This window comes from Phocoena sinus, chromosome 3, assembly GCF_008692025.1.
Source record: "Phocoena sinus isolate mPhoSin1 chromosome 3, mPhoSin1.pri, whole genome shotgun sequence".
NCBI lineage: Eukaryota > Metazoa > Chordata > Mammalia > Artiodactyla > Phocoenidae > Phocoena > Phocoena sinus.
The window spans coordinates 10,588,239-10,612,245 of NC_045765.1; the positions used below are offsets into that span (position 1 = coordinate 10,588,239).

At 41.2% G+C, this 24,007-nt stretch overlaps 2 protein-coding genes across 4 annotated transcripts in view; one reads left to right on the forward strand and one right to left on the reverse strand.

The window, feature by feature from the left end:
* ZNF317 (zinc finger protein 317) overlaps nt 1-7,831 on the forward strand; it is a 29,757-nt gene extending 21,926 nt beyond the window's left edge. For all 3 annotated transcript variants that reach the window (XM_032626129.1, XM_032626127.1, XM_032626130.1), the window contains one exon: nt 352-7,831. In XM_032626129.1, the coding sequence (XP_032482020.1) occupies nt 352-1,671 (1,320 nt within the window). In that variant the 3' untranslated portion in view covers nt 1,672-7,831. The remainder of the gene's footprint in view (nt 1-351) is intronic.
* A 6,993-nt stretch (nt 7,832-14,824) lies between these two features.
* LOC116750846 (olfactory receptor 7D2-like) lies at nt 14,825-17,818 on the reverse strand. The gene is given in 2 exon segments (XM_032626131.1): nt 14,825-16,234; nt 16,236-17,818. Coding segments are annotated over 2 exon segments (963 nt in total). The 5' UTR covers nt 16,976-17,818; the 3' UTR covers nt 14,825-16,011.
* Nucleotides 17,819-24,007: the final 6,189 nt, after the last annotated feature.

A 24,007-nucleotide genomic window follows, 5' to 3' on the forward strand; every position in this document is an offset into this window, starting at 1 on the left:
AAAGCCCTAAAACCTGACCCCAAACCTCTTCACTTAAAGTTCCAGTGAGTAAATATTTCTATAACTGTGGCTCAGATGTTGAGTGTTGGGCCTTAATTGAGTTTTAAACAGTTAACAAAGTATATGCAAAAAGCTTTGGGAAAGTTATACACATGGAGCCTCAGAGCATAGCATTCACTTGTTTTCTTTGATGGAGTCCAAATGAGGCAGGAGCAGTACTTTTGCACTGCAAATTATGACATCATTAGTCATAATGATGCGCTTCTATTTATGCCAGTTTATGTAGAGATAGTCTTAGGAATTTAATGAATATGGGAAATGCCTGAGTCAACCCTCCCTCTTCATCAACAGGAAAGCAGTCGGCTTGGAGAGAAATCCAGTGAATATGCTAACCTGTTTGACGTCTTCAGCATGGGTGCTCATCTTACTCAGCAAATGGGAAGGCACACTAGCAAGAGGCCTTATCACCGCCGGGACTGTGGGGTGACTTTCAAGAACAGATCCCATGTAACCCAACATGTGAACATTTACAATGGGAGGAAAATGCATGAATGTCATCAGTGCCAAAAAGCCTTCACCACGAGTGCTTCCCTTACACGACACAGGAGAATACATACTGGGGAGAAACCCTATGAGTGCAATGCCTGTGGGAAAGCTTTCAATGACCCCTCAGCTCTTAGGAGTCATGCAAGAACTCACCTCACAGAGAAGCCCTTTGACTGCAGTCAGTGTGGAAATGCATTCCGAACCCTCTCCTCACTGAAGATACACATGAGAGTTCACACTGGGGAGAGACCTTACAAGTGTGATGAATGTGGGAAGGCATATGGCAGGAGCTGCCATCTCATTGCACACAGAAGAACACACACTGGAGAGAGACCCTACGAATGTCACGACTGTGGGAAAGCTTTCCAGCATCCCTCACATCTCAAAGAGCACGTCAGGAACCACACTGGAGAGAAACCCTACGAATGCACACAGTGTGGAAAAGCCTTCCGATGGAAGTCCAACTTTAACTTGCACAAGAAGAACCACATGGTAGAGAAAACATACGAGTGTAAAGAGTGTGGGAAATCCTTTGGGGACCTCCTCTCACGGAGAAAACACATGAGAATTCACATTGTAAAGAAACCTGTTGAATGTAGACAGTGTGGAAAAGCCTTCAGAAACCAGTCCATCCTTAAGACACACATGAATTCCCACACTGGAGAGAAACCGTATGGGTGCGATCTCTGTGGGAAAGCCTTCAGTGCAAGCTCCAACCTAACTGCGCACAGAAAAATACACACTCAAGAGAGGCGCTACGAGTGTGCCACCTGCGGTAAGGTCTTTGGTGATTATTTATCGCGGAGGAGGCACATGAGCATTCATCTCGTAAAGAAGCATGTCGAATGCAGACAGTGTGGGAGAGCCTTCAGAAACCAGTCGACCCTTAAGACACACATGAGGAGTCACACAGGAGAGAAGCCTTACGAGTGTGATCACTGTGGGAAAGCCTTTAGCATCTGCTCGAACCTTAATGTGCACCGGAGGATACACACTGGGGAGAAGCCCTACGAGTGCCTGGTCTGCGGGAAAGCCTTCAGTGATCACTCGTCCCTCAGGAGTCACGTGAAGACGCACCGGGGAGAGAAGCTCTTCACATCATCAGTGTGGAAAAGGCTCCAGTGACACATCTCTTTAAAGAGAAACATGAGAGCTCAGACCTGGCAGGTGTAAGGAAGGCAGGAAGCCTTGATGAACTCATCTCACTGGGCACAAAAGAATATGTGTTAACTTGGGGGAAATCCAATTTGTGTAATAACTGTGGAAAGACTATCTCACTTTGGAGATAGTGTAAGAACTCAAGATAGTTGAGAAAACATGTGTTTGTGGTGTGAAGAAGCCGTCAGTGTATGTTTAGCTCTCAACAAATGAGAACTTAGGGGGAGAAACCCTAGTCTGATATTTAATGTCAAAATGACTTTAGCATCACCTTGTACCTCCTTGGCACAAGAGTAAGTCCACCAGGGAGGATCTCTGTAAATTCCAAGACTGGACAGACCTTTCCTGGTCTCACTGTATTCCTCATGAGAGAAATCACACTGAAGAGAAAAACCTATGAAATAAGGAACATGGGAAAGTCGGTAACGGGTGGGCAAACTATGGCCAGCTGTCTTTTTATACAGCTGGCAAGCTGAGAGTATTTGTTGCATTTTTAAGAAGAAAAATATGTGCCAGAGACCATGTGTGCGCGACAAAGTCTGAAATACTGTCTGTCCCTTTACAGAAAAAAATTGCGAGTCCTTGGTCTACAGCAGTGGTTCTCAACTGGGGATAACTTTGCTCCCCGGGAGACACTTGGCAATGTCTGGAGACATTTTTGGTTGTCAAAGCTGGGGAGGTGCCACTGGCATGTTTTGGGAAACATCAGGGATGCTGTTAAATATCCTGCAGTGGACAGGAGGCTTCCCCCAAGAGAGAGAAATTATGTGCCCCAAAATGTCAGTATTGTTGAGGTTGAGAAACCTTAGCCAACAATCCCTCCATTTTTTATGAAACATGTGGGTACTCACAGTAGGAGAAATTTCTATTTAAAACTTCAAAATTATAATCAGTGTAATTCTTTCAGGAAACACATGAGAACCCACACTGCAGACAATCCCTATGTGGAGATAATTTCATCCACAGCCCTGTCATTTGTGCATATGAGAATTCACTCCTCAGTGGGATTTCTTAGTAAATGTGGAATTGCACTTATCAGTCTTTCATCATGAAAGTGGACCCCAGCTCATGAATTTTTAAGTCTTTAATTTTAAGATTATGCTCTTCCAAATAACCCTCATGCCTCATCACAGAAGGTTTGTATATAGTATTTTTACTAGAATTTCTTTCTCGATATGTGTTCATTTCCTTTTGGACAACTTACTTGACTGATGGAATTTTTTAGAATAGTGTTACATGCTGTGTAACATGTGGGTATTTTTAGTACCTGTTTGTTACAAGTATCTAATTCAAATGCAGTTGTGATCAGAGCAGGATGTCTTCATCAGATTGATCCTTTGGAATGTTTTTGGCCTCCCATCCAGCCAAGAGTAACATATAGTTGCTCCTTCAGTATCTCATATTCTTTTATATCAAGAAAGTCCAAGTTTTGTCTGATTAGTAAGGTGTGCTATTTTTAAAAATCTCTTACAGGTTTTCCTGCAGCTAGTACAGTCCATGTCCACAGGCTGGCCATTGACAAATAAGCAGATATCACTGTATGGGCTGTAAAAAAGCTTTTGAAAAAGACTCATTCTTGTCTAGATTCTTCTCTACATTTTTTTTCCTTGCTCTTCTCATTACTTCTCACCTTGAAAAGAGATTCAGTATCTTGTGTTAAAGGTGCATCTTATGACCGTGAGGATGCAAGCCACAGGCTGAAGGGGGAGATAACCGCAGAAAAATCACAATGATCCTGGCTTCCCCCGTGGCTTCTTTGAGTGTCTGCGGTAGTCCTGGATTTGTTGTTTCCAGACTTCCTATTACATGAGAAAAAAGAAAACTGGTTATTGGTTTAAGCTACTTTGGATATTTGATTGTTTAATCTATTTAATAATTGTTTTATTGGTGGCAGGAGGGTTCCGCTGTACCCAGCTGGATGCTATCTAACCCATACATCTGGTCATTAGTGAGGTTGGAGAGCTGCTACATGTGTGGGTATAATCTACTTATACTTTTAATTGGTGGATATGGGTTTTAAAAATCCTTAAACCATGTTTTTAAATTGTATTTCAAATCCCTGATGTACTTAAACATTACTTCTTGACTTGTGTTGAAATAAGTGTATTAGTTTTCACAAAAGCTCTAAGAAGTAGGTACCACCAGTAACTCCTTTTTGCATATGGGCAGTCTGAGGCAAGGAAGTTTAAGGGTGCTTGTGTGAGGTCAGCTCATTAACAAGTAGTAGTGTCTGTGTTTTGAGTCCATACTGTCTTATGTCAGGCCCTGTTTGGTGCCCTGAATCTATAGCAGTGAGTCAGGATTTTTGCCTTCATGGTGATCACATTCTACTTGGGATTAAGGCACGTGATAAACAAATGAGTAAATATATTGTATATCAGATGGTGGTCAGTTCAGTGCTGGGAAATTTAAGCATGGTGATGATGAGAGGGATGCGGGGGTTCAGTGGAACTATTGGATGGATAGTGAAAGCCTTTCGTTTAAGGGGACATTTGAGTAGAGATGTAAATTCACTGCCAGTGTGCACCATGTTGTAATGTGGGGAAGAGCACCCTCGGCAGTTCAAAGGTCATGAAAAAGAATTTTGCTTGGGGCAGAGGGGCCAGTGTGACTGGAGTCAGGCAAGCTTGGGAGTTGCAGAAGGTGTTGAGGTCAGAGCTGGATTGAGGTCCTGTTCACTGCAGCATCTTGTGGGTTAACTGGAAGGACTTTGCCTTTCTTTCTCAGTGTGGAAAGTCAGTGGAGGATTTTGGACGGAGAAGTGACATCCATTCAATTTCTGTTTTTAGAGGAACATAGTGGCTTATGGGTTGATAGGCTAAATAGAGGGACAAGATGCAAACAGAAACCTGTTAGAAGGTCATTGCAAAGTTCAAGTTAAATGTAACAGGGTCCAGATTATTAGTAGTAGGGGTGTTTTGAGAGTCATGTTGAATGTGGCTGTAGTTTCTTTTGTATTTTCATCCCACAATTCGTTTAACTAGTGCTGATGTACAGTTAGTTGCTGGACTATTTCCACTTTTCCCAGTTAGGAACAATGCTGCTTTAAGAAATTGTGTACATGCCTTCTGGAGTGTTGCTGAGTTATTCCAGGAGTGTGAAATTGCTGGGTTGTAAAGTCTGTGCGTGTTCATTTTATCTTAATGCCACAGTTGTTTCTGCAGTGTTTGTGTAATGATACCTGTGGTAACATTTAAAACAGGTTTTACTGAAATGCAGAAAAGTGCTTAACTCATACAGCTAAATTATCACATGAACACATCCGTGTAAACAGGCAAGAAAAATGTTTTACTCTCATTTCTGATAACCCCTTCTCGGTTTGTCCACATAACAAACCTTTCCTTACCCCTCACAAGTGACTAATATTCTAACTCTGACAACATGGCTTGGATTTTTGTTTTTGAACCCTATGCAAATGGAGCCACACAGTATACGTTCTTTAGTGTCTGTCTTAATTTGCCCAGTATTTTTGTGAGGACCTCTAGATAGTAATACATTTTATTGGGTTCCATTGTTTGAATATTCCATTTATTTAAGCAGTTTGTGTTGATGGACATTTGTCTTTTCAGCTTGGGGCTATTGTAAATAATGCTGCTGTGAGCATATTTTAGTATTTCTGATAGTGCATAAGTGCATATATTTCTCTTGGGTGTATACCCTGGACTGAAATCACTGGATCACATGGGATGCATATTTCATAGATGCTGCCAGTTTTCCAAAGTGGTTGTACAAATTTGTTTTTCAACAGGCTATTTTATGGAGTTGGATCAGATGATACTAAAGTTGCCTGCCTTTTTCTTACTGATTTATATATTCCAGATGTGGGCCCTATGGCTGGATACGTTTTGCAAGTAATTTTTCCCACTCTGGCTTGTCTCTTCAGTGTTTTAATTGGTGTCTTCTGATGAAATGAGTTCTTAATTTTAATGTCACCTAATTTTTTTTTTTTTGGCAACACAGGACTGAAAAGCCATTTTATTTCCACAGTTGCATTCTTAGGATTAATAAAATTATTTTTGGAATTGATCTTGGAGGTAGGGGACCATAATATTAATAATACCTCACCATTTCCCACACAGACACAAAGCAAACGCACAACACAACACCAGACATACCGAATGTCATCTAATCTTTATGGGCATCATTCTTCTGTTCCTGTGTAAGAAGCATTTACCTACCCTGAAGGCAAGAAGATGTTTCACATTTTTTTCTATAGGTTTTATTGTTTTAGTATACACATTTAGATCTACCCCTTGGAATTGATTTTTTGTGTTATTGTGTGAGGGAGGATTAAGTTTTTTTTCTTTTCCATATTAACCCAGCATCATTTATTTTAAAAGTACATCTTTACCCTAGGGATTTTTCACCTTTGTCATATACTGAATTCCATATGTGTTGGGTCTAATTTTGGACTTTATTCTATTCTATTGGTCTGTTTGTTCACACACCATGCCGCAGTGTTTAAATTATAAATCAGAGGCTTTATAATAAGTTTCAATGTCTGGATGGACTAGTTCCCCCCTCATGGTTTTTCTTTTTAAGTGTTTTTCTAGGTATTCTTGTATGCATGTGTGTGTGGGGGGAGGGAGGTATATGTACTTGTCTATTATCTTGTCCAACTCCATAAAATTAGCTTGTTGGTATTTTTATTGGCTTTGCTTTGAATTTATAACTTATAAATTAGCTTGGGGGAATAAATATCTCTATAATGTTGTCATCTTATCCAAGAACAGGGGATGTCTTCCGATTAGTTCAAGTCTACTTTAGTGTATGTCAGGAATGTTTAAGAATTTGCTTTGTAAAAGTTTTCTACATTCTTGTTAGGTTTTCCCTAAGTATTTAATATTACATTGTAAATTAAATTTTCTCTACCATTATGTCTTCTCTTCACAGTTTCTGTATATGAGAGCTATTAATTTTGTATCTTGATTTTATAATTTGCTACTTCACTGAATTAATTCATTTTTTGAGTTCATTTTACTATTTATTTTCTGGGATTTTCCAGGTATACTACCATATCATCTGCAAACTGAGTGAGCTTTGCTTGTTTATCAGCTCTTATGCCTCTTATTGTTTTTGATTGTCTGATTGCATTGGCTAGTACCTCTAGTATGATAATAGAGGGCATTTTTGCCTTGTTCTAGAGGTAATGCCCCTATTGTTTTTCCATTCATTAAGATAAATGTTCTTTAGAACTAAGGTGTACAGTTGACCCTTGAACAACGTGGGGGTTAGGGACACCGACCCTCCACACAGAAAATCCATGTATAACTTTACTGTTTGCCCTCCATATCCATGGTTCCACATCCAAGGATTCAGTTGCAGATTGTATAGTATTGTAGTACATAATTTTTGAAGAAAAAAAAAAAAATCCATGTGTAAGTGGACCCATGCAGTTCAAACCTATGTTGTTCAGGGGTCAACTGTATATTTTATCATATTGACAAGGTATCCTGTGTTCTTGAATGTTTTACTATGAATGGGTATTGTATTTTGTGCAAGTTTTTCTGAAGATCAATGAGGAGGATTGTGATTCTCTTCCTCTGATTTATCAATATAGTATATGATATTAATAAATTTCTCAATACTCAACAGATTTTGTATCCCTAGAATGAATTTTATTGGCCATGGTATATTATTTTCTTAATGTGTTGTTGGATTCTGTTTGCTAGTATTTTGTTTAGAATTTTGCATTGGTATTCATGAATAATTGATGTGTGGTTTCTTAGTACTGTCTGTCTGGTTTGGGTATTAGTATTATGGCTGCTTCATGAGAGGAATTAGGAATTTTTGCCTCCTTTTCAATGCTCTGGAATAATTTGTACAGCATTAAGACTATGTGGTTTTTAGAAGATTTGGTAGAATTCTTTGTGGAACCATCAGGGTGGAGTGCTTTTTAGTGGTTTGTTTTCTTAGGAACTTTATTTCTTTAATGGAAATTAGTCTGTCTTAAGCTTTCTAACCTGAATGGAGTCAGCACTGGTAATCTGTATTTTCCTAGGAAATTGTTCATTTCATCTAACATAGAGGTCAGCAAAGTGGTTATATGATTTTAAAAATATTTTTTGATTCAATGGTCATCACCTCTTATTTTTTGTATATTTGCTTTCTCATTTTGTGCATCAAATAAGCTAGTGGTTTATTTGTTTTTTTGAAAAAAATGGAATTAATTTCTTCTTCTTATTTATTTATTTAGGCTGTACCGGGTCTTAGTTGCAGCATGCAGAATCTTTAGTTGTGACATGCGGACTTCTTAGTTGCGGCATGCAGGTGAGATCTTAGTTCCCTGACCAGGGATCGAACCTGGGCCCCCTGCATTGGGAGCGTGGAATCTTACCCACTGGACCACCAGGGAAGTCTCTTCCTCATTAATTTCTGCTTTTATTTCCACTACTTCCTTATGCTTTCTTTTCGTTTATTTTTCTTTTTCTAGGTTTTTTTTTCTTAACTAGTAATTAATTTATTCTTAATCTTTCATTTCATTCACAAGGGTTTTGTGCAGTGAATTTTCCTCTGCTCACTGATTTGAATGCATCCCATAGATTCTAATATGTAGTTTTGATTATCATCATTTCTTTACAGTTTTGTAATTTCAGTTTGTATTTTTACTTTCACTTAGGAGTTAATAAGGTTTTTAAATATCCAGGTACAGGGCTTCCCTGGTGGCGCAGTGGTTGAGAGTCTGCCTGCCGATGCAGGGGACACGGGTTCGTGCCCCGGTCCGGGAGGATCCCACGTGCCGCGGAGCGACTGGGCCCGTGAACCGTGGCCGCTGAGCCTGCGTGTCCAGAGCCTGTGCTCCGCAACGGGAGAGGCCACAGCAGTGAGAGGCCCGCGTACCACAAAAAAAAAAAAAAAAAAAAAAGTATCCAGGTACAAGAGCCCTTCTTCTTTTTGTTAGTAAAGTCTAGGTTTATTTTATGTTGATTATTCTGCAATTTGAATATAATATGCCTAGATCTAGGCTTTTTTTTTGTCCTTTTTTCTATTGATCCCGTTTGTATTGATGATCTCTTAGTTTCCTGTATCTGTGGTGGTTTGCTATCTGTCATTAATTTTGGAAAATTCTCATCCGTTATTACTTCAAATATTCTGTTCTTTTCTCTCATTCTTCTTCTGGTATTTCCATTATATGCATTTACACCTTTTGTAAATTGTCCTGCAGTTCTTGGATATTGTTTTTCTTTTCATATTTTTCTTTGCATTTCAGTTTTGAAAGTTTCACTGCTGTATCTTCAAGCTCACTGATCATTCTTTCTTCAGCCACATCCAGTCTATTGAGCCCATCCTTTGATAGCATTCTTCATTTCTGATATAGTGTTTTTTATTTTTAGCATTTCCTTTGATTCTTTTTTTTTTTTTTTTTTTTTTGCGGTACGCAGGCCTCTCACTGCTGTGGCCTCTCCCGCTGCGGAGCACAGGCTCCGGACGCACAGGCTCAGCGGCCATAGGCTCACGGGCCCAGCCGCTCCGCGGCATGTGGGATCCTCCCAGACCGGGGCGTGAACCCGCGTCCCCTGCATCGGCAGGCGGACTCCCAACCACTGCGCCACCAGGGAAGCCCTGATTCTTTTTTTTTTAATTTAAATTTTAATTTATTTATTTTTGGCTGCATTGGGTCTTCGTTGCTGTGCGCGGGCTTTCTCTAGTTACGGCGAGCAGGGGCTACTCTTCGTTGCGGTGCACGGGCTTCTCATTGCGGTGGCTTCTCTTGCTGTGGAGCACGGGCTCTAGGTGCGCGGGCTTCAGTAGTTGTGGCACGCAGGCTCAGTAGTTGCACAGGCTCTAGAGTGCAGGCTCAGTAGTTGTGGAGCATGGGCTTAGCTGTTCCACGGCATGTGGGATCTTCCCGGACCAGGGCTTGCACCCATGTCCCCTGCATTGGCAGGCAGATTCTTAACCACTGAGCCACCAGGGAACTCCTTGATTCTTTCTTAAAGTTTCCATTTCTCTGCTTACATTACCCATTTGTTCTTACATATTCCCTTTATCCATTAGAACCCATACCATATTAACCACAGTTAATTAAAATTCCCAGTCTGGTAATTCCAAAATCTCTGCCATAACTGAGTCTGGTTCTGATGCTTGCTTTCTTATTTTAGACTGTTTCTTTTCTTTTTTCCTTGCCTTTTACTACGGCTTGCAGTTTTTTTGTTGAAATCTTGACATAATGTGTTGGGTAAAGTGAACCGCAGTAGATAGTCCTTTAATGTGCTTAATATTTTTCTAGCTAGAAGATAGCCTATGTTTGCTGGTTGCTGTAGCTATTGTGTCGGAGGCTAAAGTATCCTCCAGTGTCCTTATTTTTATCTTCCCTGTCCTTGGGTTCTTCTAGAGACTCTTTTTTAAATTTTTATTTATTTACTTATTTTTGCAGCCTCTGAAATTTATTTGGGTTTGTTTAATTTTAATTTTTATCTTTTGGCCATGCTGTGCAGCTTATGGGATCTCAGTTCCCCAACCAGGGATTGAACCCCGGGCTGCAGGAGTGAAAGCCTGGAATCCTAACCACTAGGCCACCAGGGAACTCCCTAGAGACTCTTTAAATAGGAGCTTAAGACTAGCAATTCTTTAAACTGTAGTCCTTTGTTCTACACGAGCCCAGGAAAATCCTTTCCCTTCAGTTTAAGCTACGTGCGTTCCTTTATATTTGTCTTTAGCCCACTGCTACTTTTATGAATTCAGAATAAAAGCTGATTTTTTAAAAAAGTACTCATTTACGCTTTGAGAATCTAAGTAGATAAATAAATCTGCTTCCTAAAGACAAGTTCCAGCCTCAGGCCTTTGACAATTCTTCTGACTTAATATTTGTGATAACTAAAAAAGTTTCTCTACCTTACCCAAGAAGAAGGCAGATTTGAATATTGTAACATAGATTAACTGCCGTCTTCTACACACCACTGTAAGTTAGTCGTTCACCTGAGAAGACACAGGTGAAATAAGTCAACTTATCAGCTGGAAACTGGGACCATTTATTGAGTGCTGTCTGTTTAGCCTCACTTCATCTCTCAACTGCAGTACCTTTCATGCTGGCACTACCTGATCAGTTGGGCTTATAGTGCATTATGTCAGGGGGGCAGGTCACAGGGCTTCCATCTTCCGTTTGTCTTCCTGAAGTCCCTGCACCCTGTCCACTTGCAGTGCTCCATGCAGGTCTTTGGGTGCTTGGTGGGGGGCAGTTGCACATCTGTGAGTGAAGGTGGTGAGTGTTCTGCAGATCAGAAGTTTTCCTCAGCTCATTAGTGAAGAAATAGCAATTATTGACTGGCTCTTGCCTACATTTGAAAAAAAAAATGTACCCTAGAGGCCAAGCCCAAGGGGAGAAGAGCACTTTCTCTCAGCATTGAGTAAAATATGACTCTTTCTTTAATTAGGAGCCCTGGGAATCCAACACAGCTACTCCCTCAACCCAGTTCCTCCATCATGTCAAGTAACAGGGCAGAAGGAAACTGAATTCCCATCGCCACCTAAGTGGCTCAGAGCTCTTGCATCTCGTTGCACTGTTCTGCCAGTTCTTGGGACAGACGTGATACCTTACACAGTCTCTCTGGAGAGGACTTGTAATTATACTCCTACCCGGTCTTCTTGTCTCACTGTGGCTTTCAGTTGTTGGGGCCTCTCCAGCAGGAAGCAGCTCTGTCTTATGTAATGTTTGGGTAACTCCACTCCACTCAGGAGTTTTTCCTCTCTAGGCAACCAGTGAATATCAGTTAAGTGCCTTACACTGGACTAGGCTTTGGGAAGAAAGGCATGGTATTGTCCTTGAAGGAGTAAAGGTCTAGGAGGAGAGACAGATATAAACAACAAATGAGATAGTTAGTATGGCCTGGTAATCCATTAACGAGGCCCTGAGGAGGGATGCTGAACTTTGAGAGTTCAAGGAAAGCCATATTGAAGAGATGATGCAAGCTACGTGTAGAAGGCTTATTTATAGTGTTCAGGATCAGATTTGAATCAGCATGTCAATCTGAGTGCAAAGGCACAGAAAAACACATATAACACTCTCTGACATGTAAAAGGACAATCTTTGAAGTAGGAGATAAAGCTGAAGAGATAACATGGGACATTACATAACACTCACACACGTACATCAGGAATTTATCACTCTCAATTTAAATGTTAGTTGAAGTTGATGGAAATCCATTGGCATTTGATGCGATTTGCTGCGTAGGAAGAAAGGTAGCCTGTGCGTGCTCCTTAGTAGAATGGAATGGAGGGGGCCTGTTCATATTTGCTGCATAATAAACTACCTCAAACACCGTGGTTTAAAACAACCACCATTTACTTCGTTTACAATGCTGTTGCTTGACAATTTGGGCTGTTCTTAGCTGGGCTTACCATGTGCTTGCAGTTGGCTGCTGGTTTGGTTACTTGCCCTTCACTCCGGTCTCATCCCCCAGTAGTCTAGATGGGGCCCGTACACATGATGCCAGAGGGTTCCAGAAGAGCGCAAGCTCCACTCTGCAGGGTGCTTTTCAAGCCCCTGCATGTGTCATGTTGGCCTGCACCCCATTGCCCAGTGCAGTCACATGAGTCAGCCCAGTGTGGAAGGGTCCTCAGAATTACACAGAAGGGACAGGAAAGGGAAGAAATGGTGCCTATTTTTACAGTTGCCACAAGGCCAGTGTTTATATTGCAAGAATTTCAGATGAGGGAGAATAGCTTTATATAGATACAATTGACATAAAAGAAGCTGCACATTCTTAACATATACAATTTGATAAGTTTTGACCTATATGTACACTTGTGAAACCATTGTCACAGTCAAGGTGGTGATCCCCCAAAAGTTTCCTCATGTCCCTTTGTAATCCTTCCCCATCATTACCCAGGCAACCAATGAACAGATAAGATTCTTGTTCTCTGGCACTTCGGTCACTAAGATTTGTTCATCTGTTTGTTCAACAAATGTCCGTTGATGGTCTGTTCCAGACCTATGGCCTCCTTCTCCATGCAAGGACTCTTCTGTCTAGAGACCAGTATTTTAGGTCCGTTCTCTTTTGGGCCTTAGGAAAACTAGGGTCTAACCCTTACTTTTTTTTTCCCTTGATTTTCCTTTCATTGATTGTTCTGAGTCGTGGTAAATCAGTGGTCCTCATTCAAGAGTGATTTTGTCCCTAAGGGATATTTGGCAATATCTGGAGGTTTTTTTTCTTTTTCTTGGCTGCACTGTGCAGTTTTCAGGATCTTAGTTCCTTGACCAGGGGTCTAGTCCTAACCACTGGACCGCCAGGGAATTCCCTATTTTTTTGCTTTTTTTTTCTTAATTTATTTTTGGCTGCATTGGGTCTTTGTTGCTGCACGCAACTAGAGAAATCTAGTTGTGGTGAGTAGGGGCTACTCCTCGTTGTGGTGCACAGGCTTCTCATTGTGGTGGCTTCTGTTGTTGCAGAGCACAGCCTCTAGGCGTGCGGGCTTCAGTAGTTGTGGCGTGCAGGCTCAGTAGTTGTGGCACACCAGCTTAGTTGCTCCACGGCATGTGGGATATTCCCGGACCAGGGTTCGTACCCTTGTCCCCTGCATTGGCAGGCGGATTCTTAACCACTGCACCACCAGGGAAGCCCTTTTTACTTTTTTGAATGGGATGTAAGGGTGGCGGAAGGTGCTGGCATCTAGTGGATAAGGCCACAGATGCTGCTAAACATCCTACAATGCATAGGGCAGTACCCGTCCCCACCTCCAAGAATTATGTGGCCCCAAATTTTAACAGTACCGAGGTTGAAAAACCCTGTGGTAGAATAATAATTTCTATACCTGCAACTAATTGAAAGATGGAGGACAGTCAGATACTGTTCAGGCTTATTAGTATGGTCCTATGTTGGCTTCATCTTACTCCAGTGCCCCAGGTCACCAGGGCCAGAGGTCCCATAGAATGGTTGTAAGCTAAGACATTGCATTGAATAAAGTGATTTTTTTTTTTTTTCCAGTAGCAATCTTTTTTTTTTTTGCGGTACGCGGGCCTCTCACTGTTGTGGCCTCTCCCATCACGGAGCACAGGCTCCGGATGTGCAGGCTCAGCGGCCATGGCTCACGGGCCTAGCTGCTCCGTGGCATGTGGGATCTTCCCGGACCAGGGCACGAACCCGTGTCCCCTGCATCGGCAGGCGGACTCTCAACTACTGCGCCACCAGGGAAGCCCAGCAATCAGTTTTTATCTCACACTCAGACCTCTCCTGGAGAAGAATGCAGCTGGGCAGAGCTTTGTGGGGTGCAGGATCCTGCCAATAGATATACCTCTTTTGGGCACAAGATGGGAGCACAAATAAATAAATATTGTGTTCATGAATATGGTATCCACTGCTTTTTCAAAATGTGTACATTTGGTACTTAACACTGATTTTCTGTAATCACCCCAGCAGTTATTTACAAATGAAGAATCTGAGGCTGCTTAGAGACAGAGAGTAAATGATAAAGTTAGGATTCAAACATTGGAATCTGCCTGCGTCCAAATCTTGTATTCAACAAGAGGGTTCCTTGTTCCTCAAGTCAACCCAAGACAGGTTTTAATTCTTTGCTCTCATTTCAAGAGAATCTCCCCATGGAGCTGAACCACCAGTATAAATGATGCTCTGCCCTCCCAGTTCCCTGTTGTAGGGAGTCCTTGTTTGGGGCCATTTCCTGGTCCAATCCTTAGTCTCTAGATCCAGGAAGGTTCTCTCCTGGACTCTACAGATCTGATTTCCAGCACATGGTGCTCCTGGGGCAATTCAGAGGGCTGAGCCTTGCACAGGGCCCCCTCCTACATGATGTCCTCAGTGCCCTAAATCAGAGCTCTGGGGATTCATTCAGCCTCATCTAAATCCATAGCCTGATCAACCCTCTCTAGTCAGCTTTTCTACCTGTTCTGCTGATAATGGATCCCTTTGTACCTTCACGTGGTGAACATGGACCCAGACAGCTCTCGTGGATCTTTTGATGGATAACAATTATTGAGTGCTTGGGCTTCCCTGGTGGCGCAGTGGTTGAGAGTCCGCCTGCTGATGCAGGGGTCACGGTTTCGTGCCCCGGTCCGGGAAGATCCCACATGCCGCGGAGCGGCTGGGCCCATGAGCCATGGCCGCTGAGCCTGCACGTCCAGAGCCTGTGCTCCACAACGGGAGAGGCCACAACAGTGAGAGGCCCGCGTACCGCAAAACAAACAAACAAAAAAAACAATTACTGAGTGCTTATACTAGACACTGTTCTGGGCTCTCTTATGTGTACCATTTAATCCCCACCAAAACTCTTCAGGAAATATATTATGGGGCATAGAGGCACAGAGAAGTTAAATAACTTGCATGAGGTTGCACTTGTAGTGAATGATGGCAGTATTAACCCAGGGCCCTCTTAGCCTCTATGTTCTGCCATCCCTCAAAATATGATAAGTGCTATGGACACGAATGAATAGGAGGATGGTGGTCAGGGTGGGGTTCTCGGAAGAGCTGACAGTTTTGATCTGAAGCCCAACTTGTGAAAAGGAAACAGGTGTGTGAAGATCTGGGGAAGCATGGGCCAGCCAAGGAAGACAGCAAGTAGATTGCTTTGGACCTTTATTCCAGATCAAATGGATTGATGAAGACCAGAATTTCCCTTCTCTTAAAGTAGACACTACAATGATTTTCCTAAAGAAGTTTCTTATTAACTTTCTTATTATCCTTAGTATAGGTCAGTAGCCAACACCAAAGCAAGAATCAGTAAGTAAAATCTTATGGAGTGAGGGAGGTTGGTATGAGACGGTCCAAGTAATGGTTTTCAGACCAAGACCAGGGAAGAACATGGTCCAGTAGGCATGGAGCTAGAATAACCCGAGAGGGTTAAAAGATGAGCCAGTGTGTAAACTTTTGTTGTCACTTTTGTCCTCTCTTCTCCCCATCTGCATTCCTTGACTTGATTTCTCCTCCCATGATGCTTGTAGGAATCTATATCCTTGAAATAGTTCGTTTTCATGAGAAGTTTTGTTATTGGTTGGCCATTTTTTAAAAAACTTTTTATTGGAGTATAATTGATTTACAATGTTGTGTTGGTTTCAGGTGTACAGCAAAGTGAATTAGTTATACATATATCCACTCTTTTTTAGATTTTTTTCCTATATAGAGTTGGCCATTCTTTCTTGGTGGACAGTGAACATTCTGGTGTGCTGCTTCAAGTTTGTCTTTGGCTCAGGAATGTTTTCTTCTAGTATATCATAAATGGTATTTCTTTTCTATGTCTTCAGGTAACATATTCAGGAACACCAGTTATCAGCACTTGGGATCTCTGTTGCCTGCCCTTAACTTCCGTTATCTCACTGAGAGTACGTTCCTCTAGTGAAAAGTCTCCTCAGAGCCCCCTTCAGTTCCTCAGGCTGTAGATGAAGGGATTCAGTGTGGGGGTGACTACCGTGTACATCCCCGAGGCTACTGAATCCTTTCTGGAGGGATGGGCTGTTCCAGAAGTGAGGGAGACCCCAAGGCCTGCACCATAGAACAAGGAGATGGCTGAGAGGTGAGACCCACAGGTGGAAAAGACTTGATACTTCCCACCAGTAGATGAAATGCCCATTATGGAGGAGATAAGAATAAGAGAAAAGGATCCCAGTCAGGGGAATAACAGCCAGCAGGCCAGTTACAAAATACAGCAGGATATCATTAACAAGGGCGTCAGAGCAGGTGAGCTTGAGAATCTGAGCAAGTTCACAGAAAAAGTGGGGGATTTCTGCCTCTTTGCAGAAGGACACCCTCAAAACCAAGCTTTGCAACAAAGAATATGTCAGGCAGATCAACCAAGAAAGCAAAAGCAGGAGACCACAAAGGCGAGGGTTCATGATGACCATGTAGTATAGGGGGTGACAGATGGCCACGAACCGGTCATAGGCCATCACTGTCAGTGGCAAATTATCTAGCCCAGCAAAGATCATGAAAAAATACATCTGGGTAAGGCAGCCTTCATACGTGATGCCTTTGTTCTGCGTCTGGATGTTCACTAACATCTTGGGGACTGTGGTGGTGCTGAAACAGATGTCAGTGAAGGACAGGTTGGAGAGGAAGAAGTACATGGGGGAGTAGTGGTGGGAGTCTGAGATGATGGCCAGGATGGTGAGCAGGTTCCCTATAACACAGACCAGGTACATGGACAGGAACAGCCCAAAGAGGAGGGGCTGCAGGTCCATATCTTCCGAAAGGCTCAGAAGGATGAATTTTGAAATAGCTGTTTGGTTCCCTGTTTCCATATAACTTATGGAAATTGCCTGGAAAGAGGCAAGAATAATGTTCAAACAATGACAAAAACAGGAATGTGCCATACATTTGAAACTCATTCACTTACAAAGTCTTACATTTTATCTAGCATTTTCTAGACCAAGATCTCCTCAATAATACCCTCCCTTCCCTGCTTCGACCACTACTACCAGGAACACCTCTTTAAAAATGAATGTCCCACACCATGCAGGGGTGTCTTGCATCTTCCCTGACTCATGACTATTCCTTTGCTGTATAGTTCCTGCGAAAGTACCAGCCTCGGTAACAACTCCTTTCTGCCTTGCCATTGTGGTCTCTTCAAGTTCCAGGGAAACGTAGAGAGAAAGAGATCATTGGGAGTTGTAGAATTTAATGATGTTTTATTACCCTCATGCCATTTGCCTTGAAATAATATCTTGAAGCAGACCATTCTCTGTCTCAGGTTTGACTCGGAGAAGGATATCGTGCCAAGATTTTATAGATAATTCCTCCATTATCATATAGTAACTTCTCCATTACTCTCCCAATTTGTCCCTCTGTCGTTGTCGTAATGATCAGTGTAGCATAATACACCCCGATTCCAAAGACCAAATCAGAACTCCCACCATACATTCTAATGGTGCCCTGCGTGCTCGTGTTGCAGTTCTTTAAATTTCTTTACGTTGAGAGGACTATGCCTTTTCTGTTTTATGTTAATTTTGTAACCTAAGCACTTAGTACAGTACTTGGTATATAATAGGTGCTCTATAAATATTTGTTGAATGAATGACAGAAATTGTCAGGGTTTGTAGAGGCAATTCCCTATCATAAAATCTTTTTTTCAATTAATTAATTAATTTTTGGCTGCATTGGGTCTTCGTTTCTGCACACGGGCTTTCTCTAGTTGCAGCAAGTGGGGGCTGCTCTTCGTTGTGGTGCGTGTTCTCATTGCGGTGGCTTCTCGTTGCAGAGCACAGGCTCTAGGCACGCAGGCTTCAGTAGTTGTGGCACGTGGGCTCAGTAGCTATGGCTCGTGGGCTTAGTTGCTCCACGGCATGTGGGATCTTCCCAGACCAGGGATCGAACCATGTCCCCTGCATTGGCAAGCAGATTCTTAACCACTGCACCACCAGGGAAGTCCCTATCATAAAGTCTTTTAACCAAGAACAAAGAGACCACTTATCATGAAGCCTTTTCAATTGAAAATAAAGAGAATGAGAGCCTTCTACCTTTTATGTCCCTCCTTAAAATTAAAAAAAAAATGTCTTAATTTCTGTTTGAATATTACGTCTCTACCACTGGAGGGAATTTCTAAACTAAGAGACAGTTATCCTCAATTTCATATACATTTAAGAAAAAGTTCCTTCCTTTGAGTTGAAATGTGTCTTTTTATAACTTACATGGTTTTAGTTCCTCTCTCTGAAGATCATTTCTCTTGTCATTATAATATTTAGATATTTGTAGACATCTAAATGATTCTCTGCATCTCCTCATCTTCTATTTATTCCACAATTATTTGAGTGCCTACTGTATGCCAGGCAGTGGGTTAGAACTAAGTATAGAAAGGTAAGAGGCATGGGCTCTGCTTTCCTGTAGCGTTGAGTGTTATGGTAATGTTGCTGCCTTTGACTCCTCTGAGGTAATTATTCTGATTAAGACTCTTATGATCCATCCACTCAAGGAAAGTGATTAGTAGTATTACCTGGTCATACTTAAGGAATATTAACTTAGTTGAAAATTCAAGAAAGTTTGTAAAAGGAGATGAATGAGGGCAGGCAACTTTTAAAACAGTGCAATGGATATAAATACAGAAATATCAGTGGGACAGACTGGACAGTCATGAAACAGATATTAGCCAATATGAGAATTTAGTTTGTAATATAGATGTATCACAACCCATAAAAGATAAATGATATAATAAATGGTGTTTAGAAAACTAGAAAACATTTGAAAAATACCCCAAAATAAATACCTAATAGAAAAGAGAGTGGCAAAACTGAAATCAGAACACTATTAGAAATGAATACAAATAATGTATTTATATGACTTCATGAAGTGTTCAAGCTTCCTAAGTAGAAGAGCAGTGAAAGGAATCACAAAGGATTAGATGAGTAGTTTAAAAAACATTCAGTAGGGACTTCCCTGGTGGTCCAGAGGTTAAGAATCCACCTTCCAATGCAGGGGACACGGGTTTGATCCCTGGTCTGGGAACTAAGATCCCGCATGCCATGGGGCAACTAAGCCTGCGTGCCACAACTAGAGGGTAGCCTGCACACTGCAACGAAAGATCCCGAATGCTGCAATGAAGATCACACATGCTGCAACTAAGACCCGACGCAGCCAAATAAATAAATAAATACATTCAATAAATCATGTGTTTATCAATAATACCAAGTGACATGAGGTAGGGAGGATTTATAAGAAAATATAAAAGTGCAATAACAACATATTAGAAAGCTTGTAAAAACAGTAAGAAAAAAAAACAAGTAGAAAAAAATAAAAGGCTAAATACAAGTGTATAAAAACATGAAAAAAATGCTCAAGTTCCATAAATATATCAATGAAAACCAAAGTAAAGGAACAATTAGATGCTATTTTTGTAGACTTTAGTTTTAGAGTAGTTTTAGTTTACAGAAAAATTGAGCAGAAAGTGGAGTTCCAAAAAAAAAAAATAAATAAAAGTGGAGTTCCCATTTATTACTGCTCTCCCTGCTGGACCTTGGTTTTACCTATTATTAACATTTTGCATTGTTGTGATACATTTGTTATCATTAATGAACCATTATTCATACATTATTATTAACTAAAGTCCATAGTTTACTTTAGAGTTAACTCTTGCTGTTGTACTGTTTTATGTGTTTTGTCAAATACATATGATTATTTATCCACCATTATAGTATCCTACAGAGTACCCTAAAAATCCCCTGTGCTCCATGTAATCTTTCCCCTCTCCAACCACCGGCAACCACTGATCTTACTGTCTCTATAGTTTTGCCTTTTCTAGGATGGCATATGGTTTGAATCATGTAACCTTTTAAGACTGATTTCTTTTACTTACATATGCATTTACAGTTCTTCCATGTCCTTTGATGGCTTCATAGCTCACTCCCTACTATTCCTAAATAATATTTAATTGTCTGGATGTAACCACAGTTTGTTTACTGAAGAACATCTTGGCTCCTTCCAATTTTGGTCACTTATGAATAAAGCTACATAAAATTTGTATAAGTTTTTGTGTGGACATAAGTTTACAACTCACTTGGGTCAATACTAGGAACACAACTTATGGGTAATATGGCAAGACTGTGTTTCCATTTAAAGAAATAGCAAACAAAGCAAAACAAAACCAGCACCAGATTTAATGAGACTATCAAATGTTGGTCATAATAGGTGAAATGGCATGACTGTGTTTGAAAAGACACCTTTCGGCTAAGCTATTCTAGAGATCAAGTTAGTAAGTATTTGGAACCCTGCAAATGTATATATACACTGGGAGCCCTCTATTTTAATTCTAAGAAAATAGGTTATTAGATTGGTCCCAAAAGATTTAGGTATGAGACTGTTGCAACATTACTTCTTATGTTATGGTACTTTTATTTTATTGAACAGAATGGATGAATGAATGATTTTCTTTTTGGCCATGCCGTGTGGCATGTGGGATCTTAGTTCCCCAACCAGGAATCGAACCCATGCCCCCTGCATTGGGAGTGTAGAGTCTTAACCACTAGACCACCAGGGACATCCATTATGGTATTTTAGAATGTACTGTGGAGTATTGCTGTTACCGTACAGGCATACCCTTCACTTTACTGTGCTTCACAGATACTGCATTTTTTACGAATTGTTAACCTAGTCTATGGATGCCGTATTACCAACAACATTTGCTCACTTCATGTCTCTGTTACATTTTGATAATTCTCACAATGTCTCAAACTTTTTCTTTATTATACTTGTTATATTATACTTTACTTATGTTATACTTGTTTATTATCAGTGATCTTTGATGTTACTACTATTACTCACTGAAGGCTCCGATGACGGTTAGCATTTTTTAGCAATAAAGTATTTTTTAATTAAGGTTATACACACTGTTATTTTAGACATAATGCTATTGCACACTTAATATACTACAGTCTAATGTAAACAACTTACATGCACTGGGGAACCAAAAAAAATCCGTGTGACTCACTGTTGTGCTATTCGCTTTGTTGTGGTGGTCTGGAACCAAACTCACAATATCTCAGGGGTCGGCCTTGTATAATGTTTATAGAACATTACTGTTAGAGTACAGATCTTTCTTGACTTATAAAGGGGTTATGTCCTGATAAACCCATTGTAAATTGAAAATATCATTAAGTTGAAAACGCATCTAATACACCTAACCTACCCAACATCATAGCTTAGCCTAGCCTACCTTAAACGTGCTTGGAACACTTACATTAGCCTACAGTTGGGCAAAATCATCTAACACAAAACCCATTTTTAAATTGAAGTATAGTTAATTTACAATGTTGTGTTAGTTTCAAGTGTACAGCCAAGTGATTCAGTTATATCTATATGTAAAGAATATATTCTTTTCCATTAGAGGATATTACAAGATATTGAGTATAGTTCCCACAAAGCCTGTTTTATAATAAAATGTTGACTCACTCATGCAGTTTATGGAATACTGTACTGGAAGTGAACAACGGAATGGTTGTATGGGTAGAGAATGGTTGTAAGTGCATCATCGGTTGTTTACTCTCCTGATTGCTCTGGCTGACTGGGAGCTGCGGTGGCTGCCACTGTCCATCATGAGACCGCTGAATGCTAATCGCTTTCACTTCATTATAAAGTCAAAAATAGTAAAGTTAAACCACTGTAAGTCAGGGACTGTCTGAATACTGTTTGGAGTATTGCTGTTAGCGTATAATGTTTATAGAGTGGAGATTTTTGAACAAACAAAACGGGACGGTTGAGAACACTAACAGTCCATGTTATAATCGTAAGTGGGGAGAATAGGACAGAAAGCCATTCATTTAGAACAATAGCAATTTGGAGATGAACTCTGTGACTAGAAAGAAATTCACCAGAATGTCCACATTGATTATATCTATGGGATTATGGGTGGCTACTTTCTTTGGATTTTTTTTCTTCCTATTATACATTTTTTAAAAATTATTTTATTTTTTGGCTGCCCCACATGGCATGCCGGATCTTAGTTCTGCAACCAGGGATTGAACCCACGCTCCCTGCAGTGGAAGCACAGAGTCTTAACCACTGGACCACCAGGGAAGTCCCTACATTTTCTTAATTTTCCACAATGAGAATATATTATTGATACTTTGTGATCAGAAAAAGTTATTTATAGAGAACTATATTCATGTCTTGGAACAAATTTCAGGATGGTCTTTCCATTCTCCCTGTTCCCATGGGGTAGGTCAGGTATAGCCCCCTCAACAAAAGATAATTTATCATAAGCCATTATTCTAGGCTGAGAGGGAATAGTGGTTGGAAGAGGAAAGAAAAGGGAAAGCAGGAGTAAAATAAAAATATAAAGATGAAAATAAGGTGAAGGGACTTCCCTGGTGGCACAATGGTTAAGAATCCGACTGCCAACGCAGGAGACACGGGTTTGTGCCCCGGTCCGGGAAGATCCCGCATGCCGCAGAGCGGCTGGGCCCGTGAGCCATGGCCGCTGAGCCTGCGCTCTAGAGCTTGCAAGCCACAACTACTGAGCCCACGTGCCACAACTACTGAAGGCTGCACGCCCAGAGCCCGTGTTCCGCAACAAGAGAAGCCACTGCAATGAGAAGCCCATACACCACAACGAAGAGTAGCCCCTGCTCGCCGCAACTAGAGAAAGCCCGTGCACAGCAACGAAGACCCAACGCAGCCAAAAATAAATGTTTTTAAAAAAAGAAAAGATGAAGAAACTATATAATAAGTCAGGATTCTCCAGAGAAACAGAACCAGCAGGGGATGTGTGTGTGTCTGTGTGTGTGTTAAAGAGATTATTATAAGGAATTAACTCACACAATTATGGAGGCTGACAAGTCCCAAGGTCTGCAGTTGGCAGGCTAGAGACCCAGGAGAACTAAGGTATAGTTGTCTGAGCCCAAAGGCCTAGGAACCAGGAGAGCTGATGGTATAGTTCCAGTCTGAAAGCTGGCAGGTTTGAGACCCAGGAAGATATTTTAGTTCCAGCCTGAAAGCTGGAAAAAAAAGAAAAAGAAGTTACAGGCTGAAGGCCATCAGGGAGAAGGAATTCTCTCTTACTCAGCCTTTTTGTTCTATTCATGCCTTCAACTGATCAGATGAGGCCCACCCACATTAGGGAGGGCAATCTGCTTTCCTCAGTTTACAGATTCAAATGTTAATCTCATCCAGAAACATCATGGACACACCCTGAGTAATGTTTGACCAAATATTTACCATCACAGAATTGTATAGGTTATAATTGGTGTGTTCATTTCAAAGGTAACAGCCTGCAGAACTAAAAGATCTCCACCTGGCTGCAATGACAATGAGGGATTGCAAACTGGGTAACATCCAGTAATGGGAGGCAGACATTGCTGATGACTCTAGCAGAGAATTGGAGATATTTGCTTTGACTTTGAATACTTGGTGGTGGTGGTAGTGATATGTATACAGAATAAAAGATCTGTATGGGAGGAATATAATCAGACTACGTGACAGATGCAGGTTTATTGCTTCAGGACTCCGTGGATCATAGGCAGACAAGCGAGAGGAACTTTGTCAGTGGGAACATCTGAGACTCAGACATGCAGTAGGATATGAAGCAAGGACTGAGTGGGGAAGGCTATTGCTCCAATACTGATTAATAAAGCACATGGGCATACGAAGATTGCTGTTTAGGGAGAGTCTGACTGCCTTTGGTATCCAGATGTCAACAGAAACGGCCACTGGACAGTTTGTTCACTCACCAATGCTGCTTTAATTCAGGTCCGCATAACCTCTCCACTGGGCTGCAGACTGGCCTCCTTCTAAGTTCATCCTGCAGGGGATGTCAGAATAGTTCAGTGTCTTTGTATGCATTTAAAAAATCATTCAGTGGCTCTATATCCTCCAGGAGAAAGCCCAAATCCCAGTGTCCTCCACGATCTGGTCCCTGTCTTATTACTCCAGGTTTG